Source organism: Macaca mulatta, chromosome Y (assembly GCF_049350105.2).
Source record: "Macaca mulatta isolate MMU2019108-1 chromosome Y, T2T-MMU8v2.0, whole genome shotgun sequence".
Lineage (NCBI taxonomy): Eukaryota > Metazoa > Chordata > Mammalia > Primates > Cercopithecidae > Macaca > Macaca mulatta.
Window position 1 is genome coordinate 4,256,358 of NC_133427.1, and position 23,990 is coordinate 4,280,347.

The window sequence follows — 23,990 nt, forward strand, 5'->3', positions numbered from 1 at the left end:
TTTCTCTCATCTTAATTTTTTGAGTGAATAAAATAATGATATTTTTAATGTGGAAATACTTTGCCTACAAAGAAGGAAGGAAATACTTTGCTTATAAAGAAGGAAAATAGAAATATGATGGTATAAAAACATAGGCTGTACTCAGAAATTGCGCCAGTGTGTGTAATGAATGAAGGTAGAGTTAGGCTAAAAAATATTTTTGATAACATGTTCAGCAGGTTATATTTTTCTTTTGATTGTGTAAAAAGTGACTATTTTTGTGGGAATAAAGGGTTTAAATAAACATACCATAATTACACGTTGTCTGTTAATGAGAGTGATTAACTTAATAATTTCTTTTCACCTAAGTCAGTAATGTGGATATACATGTATATAATGCATAATTTTGGTTTATTTGCAGATCATGAAGACTATGATCCACAAACAGTGAGGCTTGGAAGTCGATATAGTCATGTTCAAGAAGTTCAAGAACGACTTAACTTCCTTAGGTTTGTTTTAAACAACGAGTGCTATTTTAAGGGACTGCGGTGATAAGGAATGCAGTGTTACTCTCTATTTATTTTTTTTAGACAGGATCTCATTCTGTCATTCAGGCTCAAGTGCAGTGGGGCAATCTAGGCTCACTGAAGCCTCAACCTTTCCAGGCTCTGGTGATCTTCCCATCTCAGCCTCCTGAGTAGCTTGTGAATATTTTAACAATAATAGACAAAAGCCACCTCTAACTATGTATAATAACATTACTTTAGATGGGACAAGGAAAATTGTCTGTAAGCCAAACCTGTGTTCCAAACTGAATTTACTGAGTAATACGTAGCTTTTAATGACGTGTATTTGTATGTATAGGTTGGATAATGAGAGTTCTCTTAGAAATACAGTTACCATACCATAGCAAGAAAAGTATTTGAATAATAAGTATACTAAGAAAAGTTTCCAAAACTATCAGTGTTTTATAAAATTTATTGAATTCATTATTTTTCTCTATTAATTCTGGGATTAGTTTTCTTTTTACAGAGCATATAATTCTGTTTGCTGTTGAATCATAATGTATGGGACAATGTTTGACAAAAAGTCTGTTTTTTTTAATTCAGTCAGTTCATAACTATTAAGGATTTTATGGTGTGCCAGGTTGATCTTGTCTTTATAGATAAAAGTATTTATATGATTTCAATTTGCAAAATATTCTAATGTCCGGTTTTCTGACCCTGTACCTTTTTTTTAACCACATAGGAAAACAATCTGCCTCTTGTATTGAGTATGTCTTCCAAAGTGAGCCATTGTTTTTGGTAAATGTGTTACTTAGGTTTATTGGATTGGAAAAGTTAGTTAGAATTTATTCATTCTATTAGTAAAGTTTAGAATCAGATGATCTTCCAGAGTTCTTATTACAGTACTACAATTAGTCAAAGGGGGAAGCTATAAGAGCAATGCCACCTGTATATATTTGGCCTTGTGCTAATCACTTTATTAATCATGACAACCTTGTGAGGCAGTTGTTAACTCCCCATTGAGATTCCATTTGGGGAAAACAAAGTGCTTTGAAATCACACAGCTGGTGTATGATAGAGATTACCCATATAGACGTTTTTAAAAGTGTCTGCCCTATGATAGACGTTTTTAAAAGTGTCTGCCCTATCACACCAGTGAATTTTCAGACATTTACATTGAAACCTTAGTTTACAAACTGCTGTGTTTCATCTTACTCGATCTCTTGTTGCTCATTTATGAATTACGACGAGAGAGATTAGGTAGATTTAATCTAGATGGTCCTTTCATGCTCAGCACTCTTACGGAGATACTAACAACCTAAAATTAAGATCCAGGCCAGATGCAGTGGCTCACACCTGTAATTGCAGCACTTTTGGGAGGCCGAGGTGGGCGGATTACCTGAGGTTAGGAGTTCGAGACCAGCCTGGCCAACATGGTGAAACCCCGTCTCTAATAAAAATACAAAAATTAGCCCAGTGTGGTGGCACACATCTGTAATCCCAACTACTCGGGAGGCTGAGGCAGGAGAATTGCTTGAGCCTGGAAGGCGGAGGTTGCAGTGAGCCCAGATTGTGCCACTACACTCCCAACTGGCCGACAGAGTGAGAGTCTGTCTCAGAAAAAAAAAAAAATTAAGATCCAGAAGAAGAAACCTTCTGATATTAAATAAAAACGCTACAGTCTTTTTGGGAATAAAGCCGCTATCATTTTGTTAACTGTGAAGTTATTATTCAAGTTAAAATAAACTTATTTTTCCTTTCATCGTCATTCATAGAAATTACTAGTACAGTAGGTGGGAGAGTGCTAAGAGAAAATAGAAGCCAACCAAATAAAGAGACAGCGTAAAGCAGACTAATCATTGTTTTATTGTAGTGAACTAATAAATAGTGAAACAGTAACTAAGAAGCTTGAGGACATCACTGAGGACACACTAATGCTTACAGAGATACACATAATTTTTAATTACTTGTAGATTTTTTGTTTAATATGGCTAGTTATGATTGCAGTATTTTCAGAAATGTGAGCAGTTTATTCATGGTGATGTTTAGTTATCTCTGAAAGTCATTTAGTATAATAACCTCATTTTGCAATGATACAATTTAGCAGAGAGCTAAATCAGTATTGAGTTTCAGAAGGTGAATGGAAAGTGACAAGAAGTCTTCTTACTTAGGGCACATCACCAAGCAAAGTTGTGGCATTTCGTAGCTGCCTCATATATATTTGTTAAACAAATGAATACCTGACACATTTTAAATTCCACATATGTGTTAAACAAATTTTTAAATATTTTTAAAGCTGTAATTAAAATGTAATTGTGGTGAAATATTATGTTGTGCCTGTCAAAACTTGCTTTGCAGGAAAAAAGTATGTTGACCTTAATTACTGATTTATGTTTCTCCCAGATTTTTACTGAAGGATGGCCAACTGTGGCTCTGTGCTCCTCAGGCAAAACAAATATGGAAGTGCTTAGCAGAGAATGCAGTTTATCTTTGTGATCGTGAAGCCTGTTTTAAGTGGTATTCCAAGTTAATGGGGGATGAACCAGACTTAGATCCTGATATTAATAAGGACTTCTTTGAAAGTAATGTGCTTCAACTCGATCCTTCCCTTTTAACTGAAAATGGAATGAAATGCTTTGAAAGATTTTTCAAAGCTGTCAATTGTCGGGAAGGGAAACTAATAGCAAAAAGAAGATCCTATATGATGGATGATTTGGAATTAATTGGACTAGACTACCTTTGGAGGGTAAGTGAGCAGTAAGAACTTTCATTTGTCAACATTGTACCTGAGGTTACTTTTTAAAAATAATTCAAGAGTCGTAATTTTGCCTGAGAATTTTATGTATGTATTCTGTTTTGATGCTTGTCCTAGAAATCTAGGTGTGCAAGGGTAATTGCTCTTCTTTAGCTTCTTATATTTTATTACTGGTTTTTTTCTCTCACCCTGTTGTACTTACTTAGAATCTATCACCCTTTTCAGATGTATAGAATTATAGTAGTCTGGGCGCAGTGTCTCATGCCTGTAATCCCAGCACTTTGGGAGGCCAAGGCAGGGGAATCACAAGGTCAGGAGATTTCACCGTGGCTAACACAGTGAAACCCCGTCTCTGCTAAACATAGAAAAACAAAATTAGCCGGGCATGGTGGCAGGCACCTGTAGTCCCAGCTACTTGAGAGGCTGAGGCCAGGAGAATAACATGAACCCGGGAGGCGGAGGTTGCAGTAAGCAGAGATCATGCCACTGCACTCCAGCCTGGGGACAGAGGGAGCCTCCATCTCAGAAAAAAAAAAAAAGAATTATAGTAACCCTCTACACGCTAACTACATCTTTTATTCTCCCGTCCTTTATTCTCTCTTTTTTATATAAGCTAGGTCTTGAAGTTTATTTATATTTAATGCTGACGTGAATGATGGACAGAAGACTATTACTAGGATATGATTATGAATCAATGCCTTTATTGATACTGTTCACTTTGTATATATTTAAATAGCTGGAATAAATGTTGCATGCTCATAAAGCTAACTTTCCCGTATTAATAGTGTAAATATCTTGTTGCCATCTTGAAATATCTAATCTGTTGTGTCACAGCTTGTATTTTGGGTTTTATTATTTACTTATTCTGTGGACAAACTTTATGTAAACTGAGAAGTTTGCTATGGTGTTCCATTAAAACCCAGTGGTTTTGAAGCTAGTAGTAACTCCTGTCAATTAAAAAATTATATACAGGTAGTTGAAGTGAGAGACGAAAGCTTGCATTTCTTTGCTTAGTTTCCCATTATTCTTTTCTTTTCTCTCTTCAAACTCCCCAAATTTTCATTCCTGAAATACTCTAAGGTGTACGGATTCTAAACTTAGTTTGAAAAACACGATTTTATTAAATGATTGGTAAAGATGTGCAAAAATTCCTGGGGCGATCAGGATAGCTCTATGTTAAATAGTATTTCTCGCACCTTCTTTTTAGTGTATTTGAATTACCCCTTGAAAACCTGAGAGCTTGACTACCAAGTTGAGGAGTTAAATAATATCACTTCAAGTATTTGTGTCTTTTTCATTCTTAAGCAAACAGCTTTTATTCAGAAAAGTTGTATTTTTAATTAATCATTCAGTTCTTAAGATCACTGACATTATTTGAGTGTCAAAATCAGCTTATCTTTAAATTATTGAAGATTGTATTAAAAATAATTAAGGATATGATTTAAATTTAAATACCAAATTAAACTGTATCTTGAATGGTTTTAATACTGTGATATTTTTGGAACCAGGTTGTGATTCAGAGTAGTGACGAGATTGCTAACAGAGCTATAGATCTTCTTAAAGACATATACACAAACCTTGGCCCAAGATTAAAAGTCAATCAGGTGAGAATTGAAGTGCTTAAAAAGATCCGCAACAGTTGGGTTAAATTGTTGGATACTATCTTTTTTAACCTGAAAATAACTAGAAAATAATTTTTTAACTCTTATCAAAAATATTTTTTCATTATTTAATCCACTTTTCTCCCTTACCCAATGCTGACTAAAGGAATGTTGCTTTAATAATTATCCTTAGGTGATTGAAATTATTTTATTTTATTTTATTTTATTTTATTTTATTTTATTTTTTTTTGAGATGGAGTCTCGCTCTGTCACCCAGGCTGGAGTGCAGTGGCCGGATCTCAGCTCACTGCAAGCTCTGCCTCCCGGGTTCACGCCATTCTTCTGCCTCAGCCTCCCGAGTAGCTGGGACTACAGGCGCCCGCCACCTCGCCTGGCTAGTTTTTTGTCTTTTTTAGTAGAGACGGGGTTTCACTGGGTTAGCCAGGATGGTCTCGATCTCCTGACCTCATGATCCGCCCGTCTCGGCCTCCCAAAGTGCTGGGATTACAGGCTTGAGCCACCGTGCCCAGCCGATTGAAATAATTTTAAATGTAATTATTTGTTATCATATGTTGAGATGGCCAGAATTTTATCTTAGTTTGGCTTTTTGTCTAGGCATTTGTTTTTGTTTGTTTGCCTTTCTGAGAGAGGGTCTCACTGTCACCCAGGCTGTAATGCGGTGGTGCAGCCACAGCTCAGCTATAGCCTGGAACTCGCAGGCTCAAACTATCTTCCCACCTCCGATTATAGGTACACACCACCACACCCAGCTAATTTTTTTTTTCCGTTGTTGTTGTTACAGATGAGACCTCACTGTGCTGCCAGACACTTAGCATCTAACTCCTGGGCCCATGCTATCTTTCCTCTTTGGCCTCCCAAAGTGTTGGGATTACAGGCATGAGCCACATGTGCCTGACTGGACATTCACTTTTTTTTTTTTTTTTTGAGATGGAGTTTCACTCTTGTTGCCCAGGTTAGAGTGCAGTGGTGGGATCTCACCTCTCTGAACCTCCGCCTCCCAAGTTCAAGCGATTCTCCTGCCTCAGCCTTCCGAGTAGCTGGGATTACAGGCACCTGCCACAACACCCAGCTAATTTTGTATTTTTTTAGTAGAGACGGGGTTTGACCATGTTGGTGAGGCTGATCTTGAACGTCTGACCTCAGGTGATCCACCTGCCTCGGCTTCCTGAAGAGCTGGGAGTACAGGCGGGAGCTACTGCGCCTAGCTGACATTCAGTTTTTAAAAACAAAATTGGTTTATACTTGCTAGTTTTCATGTAATCAGTTCCCTTTTCAGGAAACTTGTGTTTTATTACTGGGTAAATATTGATTGAGTTACCTTTAAATTGACATTTTACTGCTTTTGATTAGATTGATGTCACAATTCATTTTTAAGTTTGTAAACAACTTGGATTATCTGTATTTGGCCCATTATTTATAGGTGGTTATCCATGAAGACTTCATTCAGTCTTGCTTTGACCGTTTAAAAGCGTCATATGATACACTGTGTGTTTTGGATGGTGACAAAAACAGTATTAATTGTGCAAGACAAGAAGCCATTCGAATGGTTAGAGTATTAACTGTTTTAAAAGAGTACATTAATGAATGTGACAGTGATTATCACAAGGAAAGAATGATTCTACCTATGTCCAGGTTTGTGTGAAGTGGATCACTAGTGTTAATTTACAATTATTTGATATTTTCTTAGAAAGTTACTTAGGAAAGTAATAATAAGTTAAAAGGAAAGTGAGGAATGTTTTCATTTCTGAATTCCAATATTCTCGCCTTTAAAAACAACTATATCTTACTTTGAAAAAAGTAGATGTTTTTTGATAGGGTATGTTTTTATTTTGATTTATATTTTTATAAGGTATTTCACTCATTAGTTAATAGTGTCTTTTTTATTTTTCCAAGTTGTTATTCATTAAGTGTGATACACTTACTTTGCGTTGGATGATTTTTTTATTTGAACATTCTTTAAAATTAAGAACTGCTTATTCAGCCAGTATGAGAAGGAATATTTTTAAATGGTGTTTGCTAAAATTTCTTTAAATTTAAAAACTAATTACCATAAAATAACCAGATGATGTAATAGTCAGATATTAATATAATCACAAATTATATACAAATTCTATAGCATGTGATATGAATAATCATATAAGTATAACTAAATCATGTAAGCATAACTAAAGTCAGTTACTTTTTAACAATTTAATGGCAATTCCACTTTTGGGGAAAGTTTACAGAACCAGCACAATCACATTTTTTGAAAATCTGATTCCACTTTTTTTTTTTTTTTTTTTTTTTTTTTTGAGACGGAGTCTCGCTCTGTCACCCAGGCTGGAGTGCAGTGGCCGGATCTCAGCTCACTGCAAGCTCCGCCCCCCGGGTTCACGCCATTCTCTGCCTCAGCCTCCCGAGTAGCTGGGACTATAGGCGCCCACCACCTCGCCCAGCTACTTTTTTGTATTTTTTAGTAGAGACGGGGTTTCACCGTGTTAGCCAGGATGGTCTCGATCTCCTGACCTCGTGATCCGCCTGTCTCGGCCTCCCAAAGTGCTGGGATTACAGGCGTGAGCCACCGCGCCCGGCCTGATTCCACTTTTTTAACTGAAAAACTGTAAAATTACTTTTTAATGCTGTTTTTTTATTTTGCATCTTACCTATCAGAAGATAATAAAATAACAAGATTTTACCAAAATAAATATTTTGGGGTACATTTTGACAGAAACATGCATTTTAGCATTTTTGTTGATATGTTCAAGCCAAAACTCCTATTCTGTGTTTGAAAATTGTCTTAGTGAGTTGAGTTTTGTGGCATGAAAATAACTGAAGCATTATTCATGTATGTTATGAGCTATCATAAGTAGGAAGCTTCTTTCAACCTCCATAGAGATACGATTAACAACAGAATTTGATTATTGCATTTCCAAGATTGTGATGTTTGTTCACTGTTTAAAAGCAGCATGATGTTCTAAAGATCCTAAAAACAAAATAAGCTGTTTTAACTATCATCTTCTGACTTAATAAGAAAATACTAAATTTTCAGGGTTTTTGTTGTTGTTTTGTTTTTTTTAGCAGTCTGCTTAATAGAATTGCGGTTTTTTCTGTTTTTAAAATTCTTTTTATTTACTTATTTATTTTTCAGAGCATTTCGTGGCAAACACCTGTCTCTTATAGTTCGGTTTCCAAACCAGAGCAGACAGGTTGATGAGTTGGATATATGGTCTCATACAAATGACACAGTTGGTTCAGTACGGCGATGTATTGTTAATCGTATTAAAGCCAATGTAGCCCATACAAAAATTGAACTTTTTGTGGGTGGTGAGCTGATAGATTCTGAAGATGACAGAAAGCTAATTGGACAATTAAACTTAAAAGATAAATCTGTAAGTAAATACAACTTTTAAATAAGTCATGAAATTTAAATGTTGAGGCTATATTTTATTATTTAGTAAATGTCTGTTGGGCATCTATTATGTACAAACTTCTGTGTTGGCATCTAGATTATAATAACCTTGAATAAGACAGATGTCACAGAACTTAAAGGAAATACAATTAAATGGTTATGTCAGTAATTTTTAAGTGTATTTCTAAAATTAAAGCATAAGGTGTATTTTAACCTTTCAACGTATCTAATTTCCATTAATTCTAAGAATGTTTTCCCTTGTCTTTGCTACTAAACACACTATTATCTTCAGCTAATTACAGCCAAACTTACGCAAATAAATTCCAACATGCCATCAAGTCCTGATAGCTCTTCCGATTCCTCAACTGCATCTCCTGGAAACCACTGTAATCATTACAATGATGGTCCCAATCTAGAGGTGGAAAATTGTTTGCCTGGGGTGGTGAGTAATTCTCTATGCAAAATATGAAGAAATGTGTAGAACAGTTCTTTTTCTGAGGAGCTTCTTAGGTTTACAGAGATTCATAAATGGGTCAAAATGTCAATGGTATAGTCAACTGTTAACTTCTGAGTGAATTTCTTAGTTGTAGGAATTTATAATAAAATTATGTCGGTAGAATTAATCTGTTATAGCTTATGGTATTATATAGCTCTATAAGGTACTGTATTTTCAGTCTTTTAGGACAGTTTTAAAGAAAAATTGGATATATTATCTTTCTATGACTCTTAGAAATATATCTCATATGTAAAGGAACAACAACTTACACCTTTCTTAGCCTTTCCTTCAGCCTCTTAAAAATTGTGCCTGCAGTTATACCAGTCACTTCAGCATTAGGGAGATTTGAGTCCCTGAAAAAATTGGATTAGGAATTTAATTCCTGAGGGAGTGAGGTGCCTTTTGTATGATCAGCTTCCAAGTACTATGTGAAACTGTAGTTTACAAAACAATAGGAAAACTGTTGCAATGAAATTACTCAAAGTATATTAGAAAGCTTAATATGTAATGTATTAAATTTGCATGATGAATCAATGGATTTTTCAAAGTGAAAATAGTCATTTGGGGTAGTATAAATGGTATATCCAAAAATATGATTGACCAATAGAAACCTTATTTGAAGAGTAGAGAGTAAATTTTCATTAACAAAAACCTTTTTGTGGCACCATTTGCAGGTAAATATTTTATACATTCTGTATTCTAGATAATGTCAATGCATCCCAGATACATCTCTTTCCTTTGGCAAGTTGCAGACTTAGGTAGCAACCTGAATATGCCACTTCTTAGAGATGGAGCAAGAGTACTTATGAAACTTATGCCACCAGGTAAGTAAATGGTCCATCCCCCTACTCTGGAGAAAGAATGCTCATAACTACATGACGGATGAAAAAGAAAATTTTAATAAATTCTGTTTGCAAATCTAATATACCTTGTGGAATAGTGTATAATGTTGATCATGTGTGTTTCATGGTATTACTAATGAAAATATTTTCATGGATGGGGAAATACTTAGAAGCATGTAATTTTTTTTTTTTTTTTTTTTTTTTTTTTTTGAGACAGAGTCTGGCTCTGTCACCCAGGCTGGAGTGCAGTGGCCGGATCTCAGCTCACTGCAAGCTCCGCCTCCCAGGTTTACGCCATTCTCCTGCCTCAGCCTCCCGAGTAGCTGGGACTACAGGCGCCCGCCACCTCGCCCGGCTAGTTTTTTGTATTTTTTAGTAGAGACGGGGTTTCACTGTGTTAGCCGGGATCATCTCTCGATCTCCTGACCTCGTGATCCGCCCGTCTCGGCCTCCCAAAGTGCTGGGATTACAGGCTTGAGCCACCGCGCCCGGCCGAAGCATGTAATTTTTTAGAAAACTAATACTTCAGAAACTCAGGATCTTTAAAGGCTTACAGTGAAGAACAACAGTCTTCTACCTCACCCTTCTGTCAAAAACTAGCCCTCAAGTAACTTCTATTTTTTGTTGTTGGTTTCTTTTAAAATTTTTTTATTTTTAATTTTTTAGGTATCATAGTTGTATGTATTTATTACAGTACATGAGATGTTTTCATATAGGCATGCAATGTATAATAGTCACATCATGGAAAATGTGGTATTCATCCCCTGAAGCATTTATACTTCATGTTACAAACAATCAATTATATTCTTTTAGTTATTTTAAAGTATACAATTAAATTATTATTGTCTATAGTCACCCTGTTGTGCTGTCAAATACTAGGTCTTTTTTTTTCTTTTTTATTATACTTTTAAGTTCTAGGGTACATGTGCACAATGTGCAGGTTTGTTAATATGTATACATGTGCCAAGTTGGTGTGCTGCACCCATTAACTCATCATTTACATTAAGTGTGTCTCCTAATGCTATCTCTCCCCGCTTCCCCCATCCCACAATAGGACCCGGTGTGTGATATTCCCCTTCCTGTGTCCAGGTGTTCTCATTGTTCAGTTACCACCTATGAGTGAGAACATGCGGTGTTTGGTTTTCTGTTCGTGCGGTAGTTTCCTGAGAATGATGGTTTCGAACTGCATCCATATTCCTCAAGGGACATGAACTCATCTTCTTTTATGGCTGCATAGTATTCCATGGTATATGTGTGCCACATTTTCTTCATCCAGTCTGTCACTGATGGACATTTGGGTTGGTTCCAAGTCTTTGCTATTGTGAATAGTGCCAGAGTAAACATACGTGTACACGTATTTTTATAGCAACATGACTTATAATCCTTTGATTATATATCCAGTAATGGGATGGCTGGGTGAAATGGTATTTCTGGTTCTAGATCCTTGAGGAATCGCCACAGTCTTCCACAAGGGTTGAACTAGTTTACAGTGCCAACAACAGTGTAAAAGTGTTCCTATTTCTCCACATCCTCTCCAGCACCTGTTGTTTCCTGACTTTATTATGATCACCATTCTAACTGGTGTGAGATGGTATCTCATTGTGGTTATGATTTGTATTTTTCTGATGGCTAGTGGTGATGAGCGTTTTTTCGTGTGTCTTTTGACTGCATGAATGTCTTCTTTTGAGAAGTGTCTGTTCATACCCTTTGCCCACTTTTGATGGAGTTGTGTGTTTTTTTCTTGTAAATTTGTTTGAGTTCTTTGTAGGTTCTGGATATTAGCCCTTTGTCGATGGGTACATTGCAAAAATTTTCTCCCATTCTGGAGGTTGCCTGTTCACTCTGATGGTGGTTTCTTTTGCTGTGCAGAAGCTCTTTAGTTTAATTAGATCCCATTTCTCAATTTTAGCTTTTGTTGTCATTGCTTTTGGTGTTCTAGACATGAAGTCCTTGCCCATGCCTATGTCCTGAATGGTATTACCTAGGTTTTCTTCTAGGGTTTTTATGGTTTTAGGTCTAACATTTAAGTCTGTAATCCATCTTGAATTAATTTTTGTATTAGGTGTAAGGAAAGGATCCAGTTTCAACTTTCTACTTATGGCTAGCCAGTTTTCCCAGCACCATTTATTAAATAGGGAATACTTTCCTCATTTCTTGTTTTTGTCAGGTTTGTCAAAGATCAGATGGTTGTAGATGTGTGGTATTATTTCTGAGGGTTCTGTTCTGTTCCATTGGTCTATATCTCTGTTTTGGTACCAGTAGTATACTGTTTTGGTTACTGTAGCCTTGCAGTATAGTTGGAAATCAGGTAGCATGATGCTTTCAGCTTTGTTCATTTGGCTTAGGACTTTAAAGTATGAACCATATGAACTTTAAAGTAGTTTTTTCCAATTCTGTGAAGAAAGTCATTGGTAGCTTGATGGGGATGGCATTGAATCTATAAATTACCTTGGGCAATGTGGCCATTTTCACGATATTGATTCTCCCTATTCATGAGCATGGTATGTTCTTCCATTTGTTTGTGTCCTCTTTTACTGAGCAGTGGTTTGTAGTTCTCTTTGAAGAGGTCCTTCACATCCCTTGTAAGTTGGATTCCTAGGTATTTTATTTTCTTTGAAGCAACTGTGAATGGGAGTTCACTCATGATTTGGCTCTCTGTTTGTCTGTTATTGGTATATAAGAATGCTAGTGACTTTTGCACATTGATTTTGTATCCTGAGACTTTGCTGAAGTTGCTTATCAGCTTAAGGAGATTTTGGGCTGAGACAATGGGGTTTTCTAAATATACAATCATGTCATCTGCAAACAGGGACAATTTGACTTCCTCTTTTCCTAATTGAATACCCTTTATTTCTTTGTCTTACTTGATTGCCCTGACCAGAACTTCCAACACTGTGTTGAATAGGAGTGGTGAGAGAGGGCATCCCTGTCTTGTGCCATTTTTCAAAGGGAATGCTTCCAGTTTTTGCCCATTCAGTATGATATTGGTTATGGATTTGTCATAAATAGCTCTTACTATTTTGAGATATATTCCATCAGTACCAAATTTATTGAGAGTTTTTATCATGAAGAGCTGTTGAATTTTGTCAATGGCCTTTTCTGCATCTATTAAGATAATCATGTGGTTTTTGTCTTTGGTTCTGTTTATATGCTGGATTATGTTTATTGATTTGCATATGTTGAACCAGCCTGGCATCCCAGGGGTGAAGCCCACTTGATCATGTTAGATAAGCTTTTTGATGTGCTGCTGGATTCATTTTGCCAATATTCTATTGAGGATGTTTGCATCAGTGTTCATCAGGGATATTGGTCTAAAATTCACTTTTTTTGTTGCGTCTTCGCCAGGCTTTTATATCAGGATGATGTTGGCCTCATAAAATGAGTTGGGGAGGATTCCCTCTTTTTCTGTTGATTGGAATAATTTCAGAAGGAATGGTACCAGCTTATCCTTGTACCTCTGGTAGAATTCGGCTGTGAATCTGTCGGGTCCTGGACTTTTTTTTGGTTAGGAGGCTATTAATTATTGCCTCAATTTCAGAACCTGTTACTAGTCTGTTCAGAGATTCAACTTCTTCCTGGTTTAGTCTTGGGAGAGTGTATGTGTCCAGGAATTTATCCATTTCTTCTAGGTTTTCTAGTTTATTTGCATAGAGGTGTTTACAGTATTCTCTGATGGTAGTTTGTATTTCCGTGGGGTTGGTGGTGATATCCCCTTTATCATTTTTTATTGCATCGACTTGATTCTTCTCTCTTTTATTAGTCTTGTGGTCTATCAATTTTGTTGATCTTTTAAAAAACCCAGCTCCTGGATTCACCAATTTTTTTTGAAGGATATTCTGTGTCTCTATCTCCTTCAGTTCTGCTCTGACCTAAGTTATTTCTTGCCTTCTGCTAGCTTTTGAATATGTTTGCTCTTGTTTCTCTAGTTCTTTTAATTGTAATGTTAGTGTGTCAATTTTAGATCTTTCCTGCTTTCTCTTGTGGGCATTTAGTGCTATAAATTTCCCTTTACACACTGCTTTAAATGTGTCCCAGAGATTCTGGTATGTTGTATCTTTGTTCTCATTGGTTTCAAAGAACATCTTTATTTCTGCCTTCATTTTGTTATGTACCCAGTAGTCATTCATGAGCAGGTTGTTCAGTTTCCATAAAGTTGTGCGGTTTTGATTGAGTTTCTTAGTCCTGAGTTCTAGTTTGATTGCACTGTGGTCTGAGAGACAGTTTGTTATAATTTCTGTCCTTTTACATTTGCTGAGGAGTGCTTTACTTCCAATTATGTGGTCAATTTTGGAATAAGTGCGATGTGGTGCTGAGAAGAATGTGTATTCTGTAGATTTGGGGTGGAGAGTTCTGTAGATGTCTATTAGGTCTGCCTGGTGCAAAGTTGAGTTCAATTCCTGGATATCCTTTTTAACTTTCTGTCTCATTGATCTGTCTAATGTTGACAGTGGAGTGTTAAGTTCTCCCATTATTATTGTGTGAGAGTTTAAGTGTCTTTGTAAGTCTCCAAGGACTTGTTTTGTGAATCTGGGTGCTCCTGTATTGGGTGCATATATATTTAGGAAAGTTAGCTCTTCTTGTTGAATTGATCCCTTTACCATTATGTAATGGCCTTGTCTGTCTCTTTTGATCTTTGTTGATTTAAAGTCTGTTTTATCAGAGACTGGGATTGCAACCCCTGCCTTTTTATTCCCCCTTTTGCTTGATAGATCTTCCTCTATCCCTTTATTTTTAGCCTGTGTATGCCTGTGCACATGAAATGGGTCTCCTGGATACAGCAAATTGATGGGTCTTGACTCTTTATCCAATTTGCCTGTCTGTGTCTTTTAATTGGAGCATTTAGCCCATTTACATTTAAGGTTAATGTTGTTATGTGTGAATTTGATCCTGTCATTATGATGTTAGCTGGTTATTTTGCTCATTAGTTGATGCAGTTTCTTCCTAGCATCGATAGTCTTTAAATTTTGGCATGTTTTTGCAGTGGCTGGTACCGGTTGTTCTTTCCATGTTTAGTGCTTCCCTCAGGAGCTCTTGTAGGGCAGGCCTGGTGGTGACAAAATATCTCAGCATTTGCTTGTATGTAAAGGACTGTATTTCTCCTTCATTTATGAAACTTAGTTTGGCTAGATATGAATTTCTGAGTTGCAAATCCTTTCCTTAAGAATGTTGAATATTGGCCCCCAATCTCTTCTGGCTTGTAGAGTTTCTGCCGAGAGATCCACTGTTAGTCTGATGGGCTTCCCTTTGTGGTTAACCCAACCTTTCTCTCTGGCTGCCCTTAACATTTTTTTTCCTTCATTTCAACTTTGTTGAATCTGATAATTATGTGTCTTGGAGTTGTTTTTCTCGAGGATTATCTTTGTGGTGTCCCATTTCCTGAATTTGAATGTTGTCCTGCCTTGCTAAGTTGGGGAAGTTTTCCTGGATAATCTCCTGCAGTCTGTTTTCCAACTTGGTTCCATTCTCCCTGTCATTTCAAGGTACACCAGTCAGACGTAGATTTGGTCTTTTCACATAGTCCCATATTTCTTGGAGGCTTTATTCATTTCTTTTTACTCTTTCTTCTCTAAACTTCTCTTCTCACTTCATTTCATTCATTTGATCTTCAGTCACTGATACCCTTTCTTCCAGTTGATCGAGTCAGTTACTGAAACTTGTGCATTTGTCATATGGTTCTCGTGTCATGGTTTTCATCTCTGTCAGGTCGTTCAAGGACTTTTCTGCATTGGTTATTCTAGTTAGCCATTCATCAAATTTTTTTCAAGGTTTTTAGTCTCTTTGCGCTGGCTTCGTAATTCCTTCTTTAGCTCAGAGAAGTTTGATCGTCTGAAGTCTTCTGTCAACTCATCAAAGTCATTCTCTGTCCAGCTTTGTTCCATTGCTGGCGAGGAGCTGTGTTCCTTTGGAGGGGCAGGTGTGCTTTTTATTTTCCAGCTTTTCTGTACTGCCTTTTCCCCAACTTTGTGGTTTTATCTACCTTTGATCTTTGATGATGGTGACGTACTGATGGGGTTTTGGTGTGGATGTCCTTTGTGTTTGTTAGTTTTCCTTCTAACAGTCAGGACCCTCAGCTGCAGGTTTGTTGGAATTTACTCGAGGTCCACTCCAGACCCTGCTTGCCTGGGTATCAGCAGCAGATGCTGCAGAAGAGTCAATATTGCTGAACAGCAAATGTTGCTGTCTGATCATTCCTCTGGAAGCTTTGTCTCATAGGTGCACCCAGCCTGTGAGGTGTGAAGTGTCAGTCTGCCTCTAGTGCGGGATGTCTCCCAGTTAGGCTACATGGGGGTCAGAGACCCACTTGAGCAGACAGTCTGTCCATTCTCAAATCTCAGACTCCATGCTGGGAAAACCACTACTCTCTTCAAAGCTGTCAGATGGACATTTACATCTGCAGAGGTTTCTACTGTCTTTTGTTTGGCTATGCCCTGTCCCCAGAGGTGGAGTCTACAGAGGCAGGCAGGCATCCTTGAGCTACAGTGAGCTCCACCCAGTTTGAGCTTCCCTGCCACTTTGTTTACCTACTCAAGCCTCAGCAATGGTGGGTGCCCCTCACCTAGCCTTGCTGCCGCCTTGAGGTTAGATCTCAAACTGCTGTGCTAGCAATGAGCGAGGCTCCATTGGCATGAGACCCTCCGAGCCAGGTGCGGGATATGATCTCCTGGTGTGCCATTTGCTAAGACCCTTGGTAAAGTGCAGTGTTAGGGTGGGAGTGACCTGATTTTCCAGGTGCTGTGTGTCATGGTTTCCCTTGGCTCGGAAGGGGAATTCCCTTCCCCCTTGCGCTTCCTGGGTGAGGCAGTGCCTTGCCCTGCTTCGGCTCTCACTCCTTGGGCTGCACACACTTTCCTGCACCCACTATCCAACACTCTCCAGTGAGATGAACCTGGTACCTCAGTTGGAAATGCAGAAATCACGCATCTTCTGTGTCGCTCATGCTGGGAGTTGGAGGCCGGTGCTGTTCCTCTTCAGCCATCTTGGCATGGATCACTAGGTCTTACAAGGTTTAACTTTCATTTCTGGATATAACGGTTTATTTCTAAGCACTATGCCCTTGCTATTTTTGTGTGTCAGGTTTTCGATATTAAATATTGACTTGTGAAAATGTATGTCTTACACATTACCATATCCTTCCTCTCTAGTCATGTCACAGTTTTTGTTTAAATCTATCTGCATTGTTCACATTTTTAAGACAATTTGAAAATACTACAGTCTCCTAAGTTACTCACACCTCATTATACTAGATTTTAATATTGCCCTTATCATTTGCTTGGTTTTCTTGGTGTTAATTACTGTATTTTCTCATATTCCTTCCAGTAACTTCCTAAAACAATTGTTCATGTGGTCAAATGTGTTATATCGTGTTGTCTTGGAGCATTTCATCTTCCTGCTCCCTTGTGCTTTGTTCTCTTTGACACAGCTGTCATTCTAGAACTTACGTATACAGCTTTTCCTTTGGTGATCTTTTGTTCTCCTTGGTCTTACATCTTTCTTGAGTCAGTCTTCATTTTGCTGAAGCACACCCTCCTAAAAATTGATACATGGAAGTTAAGATTTTTTTGTTAAGACATTGCTTTTTGGGACAGCTAAACTCCCACATGCAATAGTTTATTATTTGGTTTTGTTTTTTTCTATTTTTTTACTTGGAGTAGGTTGAACATAGAGTTGAAAGTAGAACGTCGGCAGTTTCATAGCAATATTGGTTGCTGGGACGTCTGAGCCTGTTGTGTCTTAACTTTCTCTCTAGAAGCTTTGTTTTTAACTCTTTAGTTCTGAAATCTAATGATGAAGTGCCTTGGAATGGTAGTTTTATTTTGATTTTTTTGTTTATTGTGTGTACCAAGTAATCAACAGATCTGGTTAGTTGAAAGAGTAGTTTCTTTAGCTGTGAGAAATTGCTATTTTTGTATAAATAGCATCTGATTTTAACTTACTGTCATTAAATGGCCTGTATTTCTTGGCCTACAAATGCACCAGTTTTTCAGCTCCAAGACTAAATTGGCCATTTACCGATCACTGATTGTTTTAGTGTAAAATGTTACGTAGAAGATAAAATATGGGCTCTCTTAACATGTAAATAAAATCTACCATATGTGTATGTCTATATATGTGCCTTGGAGATACTGTGGTTTCCATTACCAGATCACCACAATAAAGTGTACCTCTAAATAAATCAAGTCGAAGAAGTTTCTTTGTTTCCTTGTGCGCATAAAAGTTATTTTACACTGTACTGTAGTCTGTAAAATACTTTTTGTTAAAAAATACTGACAATCATGTGAGCCTTCATCGAATTGTAACTTTTTGCCAGTGAAGGGTCTTGCTTCAACATCAACTGCTGTTAACTGATCAGGGTGATGGTTACTGAAGCTGGGGACATCCGTGGTGATTTCTTAAAAGGAGACAACAGTGAACTTTTCTGCTATTGACTGTCCTTTCTGGATAGATTTCCCTGTAGCTTGGGATAGTATTTGATAGCATCTGACCCCAAGTAAAACTTATTTCAAAACTTGAGTCAATCCTCTCAAACTCTGCTCCTGCTTTATCAGCTAAGCTTATGTATTGTAATATTCTAAATCCTTTGTTGTCATCTCAACAGTATTCATAACAATATCTTTTCCAGGAGTAGATTTCATCTCGAGAAACCACTTTGTTTGCTCAGCTGTATGAAGCAAGTTCATCTCTGTTAAAGTTTTATTGTGAGATTGCAGCAATTCAGTCACATTTTCAGGCTTCACTTCTAATTCTAGTTATCTTGCTATTCCACTTGTGTCTGTAGTTCCTTCCCCCGCAGATGTCTCAAAGTCATTCAACTTGTTCCAAACTCCCGGTAATGTTGTTATATTGACCTCTTCCCATGAATCGTGAATGTTCTTAGTGGCATCTAGAAGGGAAATTCCTTTCCAGAAGGCTTTCAATGTACTTTGCCCAGATTCAACAGGGAATCACTATCTATGGCAGCTATAGTCATACAAAATGTAATCCTTTTTTTTTTTTTTTTTTGAGACTGTTTTACTGTGTCACCCAGGATGGATTGCAGTGGTACCCTCTTGGCTCACTGCAACCTCCACCTTTCAGGTTCAAGCGATTGTCCCGCCTTAGCCTCCCAAGTGGCTGGGATTACAGGTGAGTGCCACCACGTGCAGCTTATTTATTGTATCATTAGTAGGAATGGGGTTTCACCGTTTTGACCAGGCTGGGTCTTAAGTTCCTGGCCTCAAGTGATCTGCCTGCCTTGGCCTACCAAAGCTCTGGGATTATGAGTGTAAGCTACCATACCAAGCTATTCTTAAGTGATAAAGTGAAACTCACAATTACTTCATGGGCTGCATAATGGACATTGTGTCGGCAAGCAATGAAAACACTATTCATTTTCTTGTACATCTCCTTCAGAGCTCCTGGGTAGCCAGATGCATTGTCAATCAGCAGTAATACTTTGAAAAAAATCTTTTTTTCTGCATGGTAGATCTCAACAGTGGGCTTATACTATTCAATAGGCCATCCTGTAAACAGATGTGCTGTCATCCCGGCTTTGTTATTTTGCTTGTAGGCCAGAGATGAAGGAGATTTTGCATAATTCTTAAGGACTCTAGGATTTTTGGGAATGGTAAATAAATAATTGGCTTCAAATTAAATTCATCTGTGACATTAGCCCCTAACAACAGAATTAGCCTGTTTTATAAAGCCTGGAAGCCAGGCATTAACCTCTCCTCTATAGCTAAGAAAGGTCTGGATGGAGTCCTCTTCTACTACAAGGCTGTTTTATTTGTACTGAAAATCCATTTACTCTAGACACCGTCGTCAATTATCTTGGCTCCCTATTCTAGGTAACTTGCTATAGCTTCAGCGTCAGCACTTGGTGCTTCAACTTGTACTTTTATGTTTTAGAGATTGCTTCCTCCCTTAAACCTCATGAACTAACCTCTGCTAGTTTTAAGCTTTTCTTCTGCAGCATTCTTTTCTCTCAGCCTTTATAGAATTGGGGAAAGTAAGAGCTTCACTTTGGTTTAGGCTTTGGCTTAATGGAAGGCGTGGCTGTTATTGATCTATCCAGACAGCTAAAGCTTTCTTCTTTTCAATAAGGCTGTTTCACTTTCTAATCTTTCCTGTGTGTAGTGGAGCAACACTTCATTTTTTTCAAGAACTTTTCCTTTGCATTCACAACCCGGCTAACTGGTGTAAGAGATCCGTTCCAGCTTTTGGCTTGCCTTTCTTACTAAGCTTAATCACTAGTTTTTGGTTTAAAGTGAGAGATGTGTGATTCTTCCTTTCACCAGAACACTTAGAACATTGTAGGGTTATTAATGGCCTAATTTAAGCATTATTGTATATCAGTTTAGGGGAACCCAAGGAAGAGAGATGGGGAAAGACCAGTCAGTGGAGCAGTCAGAGTGCACACAGCATTCATTAAGTTTGCTGTGATATACTGGTGCAGTATATTGTGCCTCGAAACAATTACAATAGGAACATCAAAGACTGCTGGTTACAGATCACTTAACAGATATGATAATAATGAAAAACTTTGAAATCCTCTGAGAATTACCAAAATGTGACGCAAGACACAAAATGACCACATACTATGGAAAACATAGTGCTGATAGACTTGCTGGACACAGGATTACCATAAGCCTTCAATTTGTATAAAACACAGTATCTGCAAAGCATAGTGAAGCAGAGCATAATAAAGCTAGGCTTGTCTGTCTGTCTATCTATCTATCTATCTATCTATCTATCTATCTATCTATCTATCTATGAATGAGATCACATCAGTACCTCCAATTTTAGTCCAGTTCCACAGGCTTCTTTTTGTTTCTTTTCTCTTTCCTTATATGAAAGTTTTGTCTCCAGGAGTGAGGAACCTGGCTGAGTATTATTCTTTAATATATTTACTTGATTAATCCTATAGTTACCAATTATTTATCTTCTCTACCAACCTTTTCCTTGCCTGGATAACCTCCTCTTCACTTAGCTCAGGCTTCAGCCTCAAATGCCCGGCTGCCATTCAACATGCAATTTAAGCAGAGTACTACTAGAAATAAGAGCAACTGACTATGCATAATTTGGATGGCCCAGGTAGATACCTCAGTGTGATTATCTCCTGTTTTGGAAAATATTAAGTATGCACAAAATGAAAAGAGAAATTGTTGGCTTAACAGCATTGAGATAAAGCATATTCTCAATGAAAGAATATTCTGAAACAGAGTGACTGCCATATAGGTGGAACATAAAAAGCATTAGCAGCTGAGAGCATTGCAAGGATGGGAATAGGTGTTCCCTTTTAATTTCCTAAAGTAGAGCTGAAAGCTTTTACATATGTAGCACTCAAGCTAATGGCTTTCTATCTGAAAATTATACTTCTACTCTCTGACTCTTCTTGCTGAGGAGGCCTTCCCATCTGCCAAGCTTAGCTTACACATTATACTAACATTATGATCCTCTTTGCCAATTGGATTGGATATGAGCTAATTGGTGTTACAGAAATGTGTTGTTATACAACAAGCAAGCTTATTTCTCCAGTGCAATTACTGAGTTTTGCTTGGTTTTTTCTTTTCTGCATGGTTGCCCCGATCCACTGAAACTTTTTTTTCTTCTATTAAAATATAACCAACTTTTGACATTGTAATAGTGTCAAAGTCATCATGAATAATACAGAGTGTTTCCATATACCCTTCCAGATTCTGCACCTGTTAAAACATTGTCACACCTGCTGTTCATTCTTTCTCCATATAATTAATTCTTCTAACATTTGGAGAAGAAGTTACAGATAACCTACGTCTTTTTACCTAACTGTCTCAGTGTGTTTCCTTAGAACAAGAACATTCTCATATATAACCACAGAAGAATTTATCAGTATCAGGAATTATAACACCTTTGATGACATTGACATTATTGAAAAAGACCAGTTTTGTACAATATTCCTCAAACTGGGCTTGCATGCCTTCTGACTATTATCATTAGCAGGCAATTCACTTTTTAAAAGAAATTATGGAAAAGTTACTGTACAGTTTATCATCTTAACCATTTTAAATTGTATAGTTCATTAGTAATAAGTGTTTTCACGTTGTTATGCAACCAATCTCCAGAATTTTTTTCTTTTCACAAAGCTGAAACTTGGTATGCACTAAAAACAACTCTTCTATTTCTTCCTGCTGCTCTGCCCTCACAGTCATCATTCTACTTTCTCTTTCTGAGTTTTAATACTCTACATAGCTCATGTAAGTGAAATAATACAGTATTTTTCTTTTTGTGACTAGCTTATTTCACGCATGTCCTCAGAGTTCATCATGTTTTAGCATGTGGCAGAATTGTTTTGTTTTTAAGGCTGAATAATATAGCATGGTTTGTGTATACTAGATTTTGTTGATCCACTCATCTGTTGATAGACAGTTAGGTTGTTTTCAGCTTTGAACTACTATGAACAATACTTCTTTGAATATTTGTGTACAAGTTTTGTTGGGGACTTATGTTTGTATTCTCTGGGTTGTGTATCTGGGACTCAAATGGCTGGATGACAGTAACTCTATGTTTCACTTATTGGAAACTACTGAGTTTTTCCAAAGTGACTGTACTGCTTTATGATCCTCCCAGTAAGGTCGGAGTGTTACAGTTTCTCCGCATCTTCACCAATACTACTTAAAAATTTTTTTTTTCAAATATGATTATCCATTCTACTCGTGTTAAAGTGATATGTTAATATGGTTTTGTTTGCATTTCTTTGATGACTAATGATGCTGAGCAGTTTTTCATTTGCTTCCTAACCATTTGTCTATTTTTGAAGAAATGTCTGTTAACATCCTTTGCTCATTTTTAATTGATTATTTGTCATTTTATTATTCAGTTATATGTGGTCAATGCTTGTATTCTCTTTCCATTGTTTGGTTTTTTTTTTTTTCCTTTCTGTCTCCAGTGGATGAAGGAGGATATATTGACTTGAAGTCTCTGGATAGGAAACCCTTCCCTTCATATTTTGTGTTGGCAGTTAAGGAGTCCTGATTGATCATTAATCAGTCCGTCCAGTTCTAGTTATAAATTATAATATTTGATCTCAGCTTAATTGAGATTTGTGGATATGATTTTTATTTATGTAAAATAATACTCTTCGGCAAATGTGAAACAATAATAGCACATGAGTTACGTTTTATTTTAGTCTGTGTCTTTTTTTCCTTTGCAGATAGAACAGCTGTAGAAAAATTACAAGCTGTTTGTTTGGACCATGCAAAAGTTGGAGAAGGCAAACGTAGTCCACCTCTTGACTCTCTTTTCTTTGGTCCTTCTGCCTCCCAAGTTCTATACCTAACAGAGGTTGGTTTTTGCCTTTGCAAAAATATAATTTTTATATTATATGGTAATGTCAAGAACACTGATAAGACTGTAAAGAAAGTTTCTAAAATAGTCAAGAATTTCTTAGCAATGATCAGAGGAGAAATAGACGTTACTAAGTTATTTTTTAAAATCCCTTTTAATATAGTCTCCTTTTTTTTTTATTCCAGGTAGTTTATGCCTTGTTAATGCCTGCTGGTGCGCCTCTAACTGATGGGTCCTCTGACTTTCAAGTTCACTTCTTGAAAAGTGGTGGCTTACCCCTTGTACTGAGTATGCTAATAAGAAATAACTTCTTGCCAAATACAGATACGGAAACTCGAAGGGGTGTTTATTTAAATGCTCTTAAAATAGCCAAAATGTTGTTAACTGCCATTGGCTATGGCCGTGTTCGAGCTGTAGCGGAAGCTTGTCAGCCAGTTGTAGATGGTACAGACCCCGTAACACCGGTAATAAATGTTAAGAAACTTTTAAAAATATTTAGTCCTTAATATTTAATAAATATAAACTCTGTGTCTTTTAAGTAGATGATGGAAATAATTAAAAAAATAGCATGTTATCTTAGGAGTTTTTTCTATTAAGTTGTATTTGTTTTCAAAATGTAAAGATTGACTACTGACTATGCTACTTTGAGTGAACTCCCCAGTCTCTTTAAATCCTTTTTTACTTTCAGTTGTTTAATGTAAACGTCACCTGAATCTTTTGTTAAATCATACCAGAAAGATACATAAAGACAGTTAATTATAAAGGAGAGTATATAATTGCCATGCAGCAAACCTCTCTTGCCACCACGACTATAAATCTCTTTCTGCTTTGCTGTTAGACTTGAGCAGCATCATCAGCAGTTCTCAAGAAGTGCTTAGATTGGATGCAGAAGATGAATTCAATTCTAACTAACGTTGAGTTTACTTATGTTATAAAGGATGGTTTTACTAATTTGTGTACTAATAACACAGATTATTATGTTTAGGTATGTGTGAGGTGTTAATCAGGGAAATTTGGATAGTGACTGGATTGTCTGTATATTCTAGATTGATCAAGTTTATTTTGGGTATGAGTCATGCTGTCATAATTGACCTAAAATA

General features: G+C 37.0%; 1 protein-coding gene across 13 annotated transcripts in view; it reads left to right on the forward strand.

Moving 5' to 3' along the window:
• Positions 1-23,990, forward strand: part of USP9Y (ubiquitin specific peptidase 9 Y-linked) — a 211,387-nt gene that overhangs the window by 114,965 nt on the left and 72,432 nt on the right. For 11 of the 13 annotated variants that reach the window (XM_077989779.1, XM_077989774.1, XM_077989784.1 and 8 more), the window contains 10 exons: positions 401-488; positions 2,889-3,231; positions 4,749-4,844; positions 6,283-6,494; positions 7,990-8,230; positions 8,543-8,692; positions 9,450-9,570; positions 18,592-18,711; positions 22,757-22,887; positions 23,076-23,354. In XM_077989779.1, the coding sequence (XP_077845905.1) occupies positions 401-488; positions 2,889-3,231; positions 4,749-4,844; positions 6,283-6,494; positions 7,990-8,230; positions 8,543-8,692; positions 9,450-9,570; positions 18,592-18,711; positions 22,757-22,887; positions 23,076-23,354 (1,781 nt within the window). The remainder of the gene's footprint in view (positions 1-400; positions 489-2,888; positions 3,232-4,748; positions 4,845-6,282; positions 6,495-7,989; positions 8,231-8,542; positions 8,693-9,449; positions 9,571-18,591; positions 18,712-22,756; positions 22,888-23,075; positions 23,355-23,990) is intronic. The other 2 variants (XM_077989783.1, XM_015128622.3) reach the window with 1 other exon arrangement.